Raw genomic sequence first — 11,641 nt, 5'->3', positions numbered from 1 at the left:
TTGTTTTGCCTTTATTAAGAATTCTCTTCCAATTACTTCAATTGCAAGAATTTTTTGAAATATCATTAGAAACCTCACAAATTTTAGCTTGGCCATATTGACAATCAGTGTATATCTATTCACTATATTATCCTTTTGTTTAAGCAGCTTTTTTTAACACCCTATAATCCTTGGCAGAGAGTAATCATATTTCCTCTTAGCCTTTGCTTTGTCCAAATAAGCAAGGCACATGACTGCAACTTTATTGTACAGGCCAGGCTCCCCAAATGCCTTCATAATGTGTTGTGTCACCTGAAAGCGTACTGTGGGCTCAACTTCTTCCACCAGCAGTCACTCAAGAGTGTACTCAGTCTCATCAGTACAAAATCTTACTCTGTTCCTAATGGAAACACTTTGACTGATGTCTCCTTTGTTAATATTGGTTCTTTACACAGTCACATCTCAGAGGTCACTCCTTAAAAGCCTAGCTAACTCAGTAGCTGATTTTATCTGTCATTTCCTACTGATTGTAGCAGAAATTCTCATTCTTCCAGCAATGATTGAGAAACGGGTTGCTGACACCCTTTGAAGACTTTCTACCAAAAAAGTCCTGAAGGTTTGTGGCTAACCAGTCCGATACTGGAAAGCTGAGGTGCAGGTTGGTGTACAGGGTGAAGGGAAGATAGGCCTGAAATAATATTTGGCCTTTGATAGGAGAACATTTGTGGAGTCACCATCCCTGGAAGTGTTCCAGAGCCATCTGCATCTGGCACTGGGTGATATGGTTTAGGGGTTACAGTGGTAGTGCTGGATTGACAGATTTGGTCTTAAAAGTCTCTTCCAACCTTGATGATTATATGATTATACGATCATGAATTCTGCTAGGTGGAGCTCACTGAGTCACAAATTGTCTTCCACAAAAAGCGAGTATGTCACATCTACTACTCTGTGACACACGAACAGACCAAGGAGTTACTCAAAAGGTCGAGGATGACAATATAAAAACCCATGGTGAGTCACTGCAGGCCTAGATAGACACAAATATTTGCAAACTTATATTAGTACTTGTCATTCAGATATATCCCATTCCTAAATTCATGGCACTGGGTGAGTTCCATGTGCACACTGACAAGTGGCCAAGGGCATTATAATTTGGACAATGTGGGATTCTGGTAAAAACATCCACACATACGTGCAGCAAGTCTCCACTGTGGGTACAGATTTTTTATTTTTTGGTTTTTGGGATGTTACAGGTCGCTTTGACTGTCAGATGAGAACAAACTAAAAGTGAAAAAGAGGAAATTCTTAAAACCTGTTTCCTCTATCTCTGTCTTTAACGCTAGGAATCAATGAGAGACCAAACTGTTTATTTCTGTACTTCATGGGGGAAGCGTCATGGGGGTTGTGAAAGTTCCCTCTTTCCTTCCCGGTGACGAAACTTCATGGCAAAAACAAAAAAAAAAAAAAGCTCGTTTTTGCATAATTTCATAACCTTAGTTCGGGGCAGCGTCTGAGGCGCAGCCTGAGGAGCCTCCCTGCCCTCTCCCGCCCCGTCCCGCCCCGTCCTGTCCCCCCCCGGCACGGCCCGGCCCGGCCGGCACTGGGCGCCCGCCATGGCGGGGCCGAGGAAGGGGCCGGGCGCTGCGGAGGAGCCGCCGCCGCTGCTGGTGAAAATCGTGATGGCCGGAGAGTCCTGCGTGGGGAAGACCTCCATCGTGCGGCGGTACACGGAGCCCGATTCGCCGCCCGCCGGCACTCCCGCCACCTCCTACTTGGCCACGATCGGTGAGTGACCGCTCGGTGTGCCTCCGCCCGCCACGCTCCCTCGCCTTGCTCTCTCCTCCCCGGGTGCCCGCGGCTCACACACGGCCGGACCGGCGCTGTCAGCGCGGCGCTGCCGGTCTGGGAGATGTCAAATCTCCCTCTGCTGAGCTCTGCGCGTGTCCAGCCGCGTCCAGCAACTTAAACCTTTGCCAGCGTGTCAGGACATGTGTCACGCAGAGCCACTGCAGAGTGCTGGCCTGTTACACTGGCCTTGCTGTTCATCCGGGCTTTGGGAACCTACTCCCATTTTAAATTTACGAAGACAACTTGTTCTTACCGTTTCTATTGCCCACGGAGGCGCTGCTGCTGTACAGTGGTGTGGGTGCATAGAAAGCCGTACAGAATCACAGAATCAATTAGGTTGGAAAAGACACTCTGAGATCATCAAACCCAACCTGTGACTGAACACCGCCATGTCAACTAGTCCATGGCATTAAGTGCCATGTCCAGTCTTCCCTTAAACACTTCCAGGGATGATGACTCCACCACCTCCCTGAGCAGTCTATTGCAATGTCTAATCACCCTTTCTGTCCAATCTAAACCTTCCCTGGCACAGCTTAAGGCTATATCCTCTTGTCCTATCACTTGTTGCCTGGGAGAAGAGGCCGACCCTGACCTGGCTACAATCCTCCTTTCAGATACCAACCTCAAAGAAATGTCAGATGCCAGTAAAATGCCCAGTTCCTCAATCTTTCAGGCTAAAAAGGGATTTAATTTTCACTAATAATTTTAATGGTATAAAGTCAAAATACGTATTACTGTAGGTAGCTGCATGCATGATGATTAAAGAAGAGTCATTGATATGATGGAACTAATTAGGCCTTGCCAGACCATGTCCATTCTGTGCTGTACCACCATGCTGCCTCCCCCAGCACCACTGCAGATGGGTGATGATGGGGAACTTCCCACTGCCTTGGTGTCCCAGCCCCATAAGCTGACTGTCCACATGCTGAAACCTGTGTCATCAGTAGGCAAACGTGTTATGTGTGTGCAATGATTTGATTTGCTGTGGAGATTTTCCCAATTTTTGCCTGGGAAATTTTCATTTATAAAAGTTTGTGTGTATGAGTTTGTTTTTTTTTTCATTTTCTTTGCTCTTGAAGAGAAGACTAAAGTATGCCAGGAAATTGTGTATTCCTGCATTTGGAATATGCGTGGCTCTTTTAAAGATTTTTCAGTCTGGGAGGAGTTGGTTTATCTGAATTAAATAACAGATAGTAGCTGTGGCAGTAGTTGGTCCAGGAAATACTTAATGTACGTGAGATGACTTGACCTGCCCGCATGAGAACAGCTGAACTTAAACCACTTTTTATTTTCTTGCCCATTCTTGCAAAACAGTCTCTGAAACCATCATGAACAAGGAGGGAAGAACAGAACTAACAATGAAGTTGGGAAATAGATCCTAATAACAGGCAACTTGTTGCCAGGTTTAGCAAGGAACTCCAAAGAATGGCCATGAAAATAAACATCAGCTTTGTTGATGTGTTTTATACTGGGACAGAGATTCCTGACCGTGAGGTTATTATTTTGAGATACAATTTCTTTTACTCCTAATTCAGTTCCCTGCAGACTCAAAACCTTTTCTAAAGTGATGATATTAAGAATATGGTTTCCAAGTTTAACTTAAACTATTTGAAGGAATGGTGAAGATAATATGAGGTTTTGTGACAATTATGGACTGAGATTAGCTTTGTTAGTTTTATTACTGACACCTACTATTCAGAGATTTAAAAACTGTTTATGAAAATGAATCATCCAGATGTGGGTTTTGTTACCTGAATATGTGAAGTTATTTCTGAAATACTCTATTCCATTTAATTCCATTTTAACAGGTGTATTAGAGCTTAGACTTTTAAAGCAATTGGGATTGTGAGTGATGTCTTCCAAAAGAATAATATCGGAAGTGAAAGTTTCTTTTTTCATGTAGACAGCTACAATGGAGAGGAAGCCCTATAGGTTGTGGCTCCTAATGTTGTAAAGGAAGAAGACACAATACAATGTTTTCTCAGTTCCTGAGGTCTTCTCCCTCATTGTTGATGCTGTCGAAACAAGTAACTGTTTTTATCTGGCTGCCTGTTTCATACAAGCTCAGCCAAATGATCCCTTTCTGTTGTGCAGCCTATTAAATGCTCATCTGCTGTTAACTGATTTTTCACCTTACCTGTGCAGGTGAAACGTGATTTGAGTAGAGGGGAGATTATCCCAGCTGTGCAGTGTTGCAGCCTTCTGAGTTCCCTGACAAATTCATGTGCCCCCACCTTCCTTAGTGGCAAAGGGTCATATGCACAGAAGTTAAAAGGTTGTTGAAAGTCTCATTTCTGTGTCATCATTAATCAGAGATTTGTGTTACTAGGAAAAATTCTGGTGTTATTGCAGGGGAAAAAAACAACCAAATGTTTTATAATAGGACTCAGTAGTAGCGATCTTTTCTCAAATTAGGTATTTCACGAGAAAAGGCAAAAAATGCATTCACAGTAAATTTTCATTGAAAACTTTTAATGCATCACTTAAACACTCAAGGCCGGGTGCCCTTCCTCCTCTTCAATTACATAGTTTGGATAAATTATAAGCACTTATAGTTTTCTAATTAAACTTGTATGCATCATAAGGCGGATGCATTGTATTATGAATAGACTATAAAGAATAAATGTTTTTGTTTAAACAACGGCATTGCATATAAAGCCATAGAGAAACTTTATGAACAAAAAAACCCCTTCTCTACCAGTGAACAGAATTGTGATCTCATGGACTGTGAGGTTATTTTTCTGTATTAATGGTTGCTGTGGTCCTGCAGCCCACATGTTTTCTTTGAGAAACATTTCTGCAGAGCTCTGAGTCCTCTCAGATCTGTCACAGTTGAAAATGGTACAACTTCAGCATTAGGATTAAAAAGTCTGTGTAGATGCCCTGATACTTACTTTAGAAGGAAATAAAGTAGAGCTAATCAGCAAAAATGAACCATAGTGAAGGTATGTGTTAACACCATCGGTAGCAATCCACATCTTAATTACTTTTTCTTTTTTTTTTTAACAAAACTGAATTTTTTGTCACTGTTACTTTTCTGTCCAAGTATCTTATCCTATGAGTTGCTTTTCTTAGCAAACCAGCAATTATCATTACTTGAGACCACTCAGATACCACACCACTTCAGATATTTCTTGACATATACAGGAAAACAGCCTGATACAAGTAGTACACCAACAACTAGTAGGGGTTAAGTATGGGTAGAAGTAACACAGTGGAAATTCAACCCACAACATCTCACTGGGTGCTTGCTCAGTTTGGGCACAGGAGCTGATAGCAACTGTTTCCCTGTTTCTGGAGTTGAAGACAATGTAAGTGGGCATTCACCATCCTCTGCCCATGTTCTTGCTGTTGCATCCTGCTAAGCTGCTCAAACTTGCATTTTCTCTGGATAGACGTATTTTTTGAGCATTTTCTGTCAGGAACTCACCAGCTCTGTTGGAGTGAAAAGTGTGTTGTCATTTCTAGGCCAACTGCAAAAGACCTCTTTGAAGAGGACTTTTGCAGATGGCCAAAGACTATTTTATAGATACTGAGGGAAGAGAGGGGCATTTCACAGCTGAATTACCCTGAATTACTGACTATTTCTGTGTGTTTTAGACCTAATTGTCTATAAGGTACATCAGTCCTAATATGTGAATATTTGATCTTTGGAATACAAAGAAAAGAAATTTATTTCATGGCTATAAAACTTGGAAATAACAACTAGAATTTGAACTTCCACCCAGCATACCCCCTCTTGGTTTCATTTGACAACCTAAAAGAACCAAGTACAAGCTGTTGCATTCCAATAACATTTATCTCCAGAGCTGTAATCAATGCTCGCTTTGTTATGTTGATCATGTTGTACAACACTTAGGCCTAAAAGCATCTGAAATCTGTGAGCTGTCTTTGGCATTGTGGTTCTCATTTTTCTTTTCTGTCTTTGCAATTTGCTAAGTTTGCTGGAAATTTCATATAAAGACATGAACAATTCATGCATGCAGAACATATTGACTTCTGTTTTTCACTAACATTCATTGACCTTTTAGGTCAATAAATTTTGAAGTTGACTTAAGAAGTCAATACCCCTGATTTTAATTTAGATTAAGTTTTAGTCTGATTCAGCATTCTGCTTCCCTTTTTATAAATAAATAAAAAAAAAAGCTTATAGCACTTATTATTAATATGTATGTCAGCTAAGAACTTTCTCATATAGGTCTGGGAATCCCTGTCTGGTTTACAATTTTTTGCTCTATTCCCAATCCACCATTTGAAAGCGATGTTTCAGCCTCCCAGTGTGTACCCTGTCCCTCTCAACATCAATTGTAGAAAATGATACAGATAATTAAACAAAACCGTGTGAATTTCAGGAGCAAATGTTTTCCATCACGTTGGAATTTCACCTTACATGAGCAAATTTGACTTAAATTACATTTCCATCTGACATTATTAATTCCATCAAGGAAGCTTTGTGTAATACTAATTACAGATACCAATTATACTATTTCATCTTTCCTTTCCATTGAAGCTTCAATGAAAATTCATCAAGTGAAGGACATGATTATCATAATAATTTTTTAAATCTACCTCAACTCTCATATCAGATACACACAAAAAATGTTAATGGCATTGGAATCATGCATGTGAGAGTGTACTTGTCAAAATTTTGTGCACAATACATCTGTCAGTACAAAGGAGGGGAACATTTCCTCTGTTGCATTTTTTAGTTTGCTGACATGGATACTTTGCTTTGATAAATTAATTTGGCAGTCAGGTTCTTACAGAAATCAGTACAGTGGTATTAACTTAAAATTTTTGTGATTTTTCAAACTGTCTAGGTCTTTCAAATGACATTACTACAGGTGAAAAGGCACTCTGATGTAATTTTAAGTAGCTGTAGTTTGATCTTATGGAATTTTGACTATACGGTATGGTCAGCTGTTGCAATGCCACCTTAACTTCACTTAATATAATTGACAAAAAAACCTTTGTTGTTTTTCAGTGGGGAAAAAAGCTATCAGAGAAATTATCAAATGTTATTTCAAACTTCAGCAATAAAGTAATAGGAAAACAATGGTTAACTCTGAGAAAAGTGCCACTCTAAGATAGCAGCTGATAGCTGGCTGATTGAGTATTGAAACTAGAACTTTAGCAGCCCATAAATGCAGGTATAGTCTACTACATTTGGAGTACTAAAATGATAATATAATGAAGGAAAACACCATAAATTATAAGGAAAATAACTTTGAGGAAAGATCTGTAGTGTATGTAGAGACAACATTCTGCACTGGTTTCAGATATTAATGCTTGCTTTTAGAATTCTGGATCTGTGATACACTGTGATTTAGGCTGTAGAGACAATCCTCTTCATATTGAATTTAATCCCGTGTAAGTTTTGTGTTTGCGTGTAATTAGTACAGCCAGCTCCTATTCCTGTTCATGTAACTCTGGATACTTTTTTTAGGGATTTGGAAATAAGGACAGAAAAATGGTGTGGCACGTGTAATGGCTTTGTAAGCATGTCTGCCTTCCCATTCATAGCTGCCATGCTGTTGAAAATCACCAAGGTATTTGCACAACGTATTATTGTGCATGGGCCGTGAAACTGCTGTCATGTCACTTGCCTGTCCATGGAAATACCTACTTGTAGTTTTAGAGTATCTGCACCTTTGCTTTGGCCTGCCCCTTCATTGCTTGGTATTGGCATTGCTTTGTATTGTATTTGTGCAATGTATTGGCACATAACTGCTTCGATCATTGCATAATTTCCTTCTACAACTTCCATTTTGAATGTATATGGTTGGCTAGTTATTCTTTGTTTGGTATTGTTACTTTTCACTTTCTGTTCAAAATTGGACCATAACTAGAGCTAAGAAACACTGTTCAAAGGGAATCCATGTTAGTATGAGAAATGTTACAGATTTTCCTTTTTTTCTTTTAGGCATTGATTTTAAAGTAAAGCTAGTAATGATTAATGACACAAGAGTGAAACTTCAAATATGGTAAGTTTTAATTTGTATCACAAATGAAAGCCAACTAAATTGCATTATGACCTGAAAAATCTCATCTGCTTTTGATCATGTGTCTTCCTGACGTGCAGGCGTTCCTACTAGGTCATTTTAAAATTTGAGTTTAGCCTAGAGGAGCACATTTTTTGCAGCAACTAATGTAAATTTAAAATAGGGTTATCCCTGGGTTGCTTTAACAGTAAAACTTGCAGCATACAAACAGTGCAGATCTATGATCCATATTAAGTATATTTAATTGTATAGGAACATCGAGGGAAGTGACAAAGCAAAAACATTTTACAGTTCATTACCCATCAAATGCATGTTCAAAAGCATCACCAAGAGAAAGGCACTAAGAGGAGTCTGTGAACATACACTATTTTTTGGTTTGGAGGTTTTACTGAAGAGTATGTCTGGAGTACTGGAGTACTGTCTCTCCAGGCATCCAGTACTGAATGTTATTTATGCTTACCGGTATTTAACTTCTCAAGGAATAAATCTGTACATGAATTACCTGACCATTATTAGATCCACAGTTATTCTGCCTCAAGATTTAATACAAAAGTATCGGAGGCTTGTTTACAGCTTTCTTAAGGCATAATTATGTGTAGGAGTCACTGCATCCCTGCATTTTGTAGACTTTTTCCTGAAACCTGTCTTCCATCTAAACCAGCTTACTGTTTGTGTCAGAGTTTACATAGGGCTTGTCAGAATATGGGGATGTCACCTGACTCCTGCAATGCTTGTACTACAGATTTTTTTTATCATCTGGGTTGTACTGATCATAATTATTATGTATATAAAGAAGCAACGGGGGACTTGACATTACACTCAGACTTCAGCCACTGGTTTGGCTTCCTTAGTAGGGCTGTATTATTCAGAATAAATTTCCAGTGTATTTCTTTTAATGCTGTGTCTCTCATCTGTGTCTTTTCTTGTTCCTTTCACATTAGAGTATATAATTCAAAATTTGGACAATACTCCTTAAAATAAAGTGATTTTTCTTGGAGGTTCTGCAATTTCATCACCTTTTGTTTGTTTGTGTGTGTGTGTGTGTGATTTATTGCAATTTCTTTCAGGGATACTGCTGGCCAGGAACGATTCCATACACTTAGTACTAGCTATTTCCGTGGTGCACAAGGCTTTGTTCTTGTATATGACATCACAAATCTGAAGAGTTTTCAGAGTATAACAATGTGGATGCAAGACATATATGAGGTAAATGTGTCTGTCAGTGGTTGATCTCCTAATGAAAGTAATTAATGTGTTGTTTTAAATGACTGCATGAGATCTATTCTTGTTTCTGTGTTTATAACCAGAATTTCTTGCATTTAACTAAGCACACAGTATGACAGTAGAATTACTGTCATCTGAAACTGGAACAGAATGTATATTATCCAGGACAAGCCCATGGTGATGCAGGAATGTTTTCTGAAGTACTTGTAAAACATAGCTTCCAATTCAGGTTTGTGCATGCTGAGTTATGATGCTTTTGTCACTGGTGTGGCTACACATAAGTCAATCTCCATGAGCTCATCCTAGGATTTTAATTGGTTTCTGTATGAAAATTCCATATCACAGCCAATTATTTCCCTTTTCTATTTTCATTACTTTAGTGTAATTACCTCATCCCAAGATCAAAGGAATTAAACATCCTCTTTGTCCTTGCTGGATATTCCTTGAGAGGATGGTTTCAAGAGGGAGGAATTGGAGTGGGAAGCTGTTTGCTTAGCTCAGCTGCTTGTAGTGCTGCAGCCAGAAACACGTGCTTTCATGTAAAATAGGAAGTGATTCAACAGCACATGGCTGCCAGACAGGGAGTGTGTTCCCACCTCCCTGCTCCTAAACATTGGCTCCCACTGTGCTGCTTTTGGAGCTTGTCAAGAGTCCTCTGTGGTTCACTCTGACTTTCTAATGCAATAGAAAACTAGCAGAGCAAAAAAAGTTGGATGGTTTTTCTGCTCCATCAGTGAGTTTAAGAGGCTAGTAGAATGGTCTGACACTTATTGGAGTTGGTGCAAGGTAAATAGGTAGGAGCAGGAAGGCAAAGAGAGAAGAATGTATGGGAACAATGTGAAGGGAGGAACCAGGGAGGGAGGAGTGGGCAAGCCCTTAGACATAAGATCGTTCAGCTGCCTGTAACCCTGTATTCCAAGTCTTTATTGCTAAGTCTCTCTTGTTGTGTTCTCTGTTAGATGAGGCAGGTCAGTTTTAGAATAGTTCACCTGTAAGGGACCCTTAGTGACCATCCAGCTGCCTGACCACTTCAAGGCTGACCAAAAGTTAAAGCATGTTATTGAGGGCATTGTCCAAATGCCTCTTTACTTGGCTTGGGGAGTCAACCATCTCCCTAGGAAGCCTGTTCCAATGTTTGACCACCCTCTCAGTAAAGAAATGCTTCCTAACGTCCAGTCTGAATCTCCCAGGCACAACTTTGAGCCATTCCTACATGTCCTGTCTCTCGATGCCAGGGAGGAGAGATCAGCACCATTCCCTTTACTTCCCCTCCTCAGGGGGCTGTAGAGAGCAATGAGATTGCCCCTAAGCAGTAGCATGGCAGTCTGTAGTTAGCACAGTTGTGTAAGTTAGTATGCTTGTGTAAGAATCCAAGCAAGGTAGTGCTCTTTGTTGATTAAAATCAAGTAAACATTCAGGCAGTTTTTTTAATGCTCTTATGATTTGGTGGGAATATGACATGATGGAGAGTTAATCTTCGGAAAGTGGGCTTGAAGTAAAACCATCAAACGCATCATTTTCTCTCTTCACAGCTTCAGTATACAGCTGAATTAATGGACTACACGTGGTCATATATCCAATAATACATACATAGGGTATCTTATACTCTTGGTAAAACATTACATTTACATTATCTCATTATTAACAACATTACCATGGTGACCTAGTACATCATTATCCTTGACCTTAGAGCTGTCTTAAAAGTCCTAGTGGCAACAGAGCCTAATGCAGTAATGTGTTACTGAAGGAGATTCGATGACACAATATTCTTGCTGGTTTGTCTGCACACACTTCAAATTAAGACATCTGTTTTATTATTTTGTTAAGAAAAGCACATGCCCTTATGTATTATGGGCAAATAAAAGCCGCACCTATATATGCCACTGGTTGTACAGTTTCATGGTTAACAAAGATTTAACTCAGCACACAGTAGAATAGTATGTTTGCCGTAATCTGAAGCTGAAAATATAGATTATCCATATATATCCATTAATATCTATCTATTTATGCATGTATCTATATATCTGAGCGTACAAATTTCTCTATAAAATACTGGTCTTTATTCACACTGGCTCCAAAGGGGTCATTTTGTCCTGTCATCTTTAATTAGATCAACAGGGTGATTGGTTCAGTGGGCTACAATTCACAACAGCAAGAAAGTTTCAGGACTGTATGGCCAGGGTGGAGGGAAGTATGAGACTAGCACCTGTAGCCACCGTGCAGGCTGAGATCTGCTTAAGTCAGTCAGGAAATGACACCTGCAGAAACCTGCTTTCTGTTTGTGACACTTCAAAGCTTCCGTGTAAATGTAGTCAAGCTATTTAAACTGTTTAATCTTAACCCCTGAAGGTCCTTTGTTAGTTTAAAATTTAAAAAATCGAAAAATACTCAATCTAAACCAATTTTTAGGAATGTAAATTGCATGATTGATTGTACCAATCTCAAAACTAGCAATTAGTGTTGTAATAGAGCTAGATAATAATAAAAAATTTAATTTAGTCCTAGTGGGATATCAATTTCTGAAGCGTCTTGGTAGAAATATATGGAGCTATTCATTGCAAAAGAAGTGTTTTTAAGCAATAACTGTT

At 39.5% G+C, this 11,641-nt stretch overlaps 1 protein-coding gene across 2 annotated transcripts in view; it reads left to right on the top strand.

Moving 5' to 3' along the window:
- The first annotated feature begins 1,504 nt into the window (after positions 1-1,504).
- LOC114003350 (ras-related protein Rab-10-like) overlaps positions 1,505-11,641 on the top strand; it is a 29,560-nt gene continuing 19,423 nt past the window's right edge. Inside the window, exons 1-3 of one of the 2 annotated variants that reach the window (XM_027750277.2) lie at positions 1,505-1,764; positions 7,751-7,811; positions 8,897-9,035. In XM_027750277.2, the coding sequence (XP_027606078.1) occupies positions 1,593-1,764; positions 7,751-7,811; positions 8,897-9,035 (372 nt within the window). In that variant the 5' untranslated portion in view covers positions 1,505-1,592. The remainder of the gene's footprint in view (positions 1,765-7,750; positions 7,812-8,896; positions 9,036-11,641) is intronic. The other variant, XM_027750269.2, reaches the window with a different exon arrangement.

The sequence above is a fragment of the Pipra filicauda genome, unplaced genomic scaffold (genome assembly GCF_003945595.2).
Source record: "Pipra filicauda isolate LSUMZ 115617 unplaced genomic scaffold, ASM394559v2 scaffold240_size1633699_pilon, whole genome shotgun sequence".
Classification (NCBI taxonomy): Eukaryota; Metazoa; Chordata; class Aves; order Passeriformes; family Pipridae; genus Pipra; species Pipra filicauda.
The sequence above is the reverse complement of the archived record's forward strand: the minus strand, read 5'-3'. Positions and strand labels throughout refer to the sequence as shown.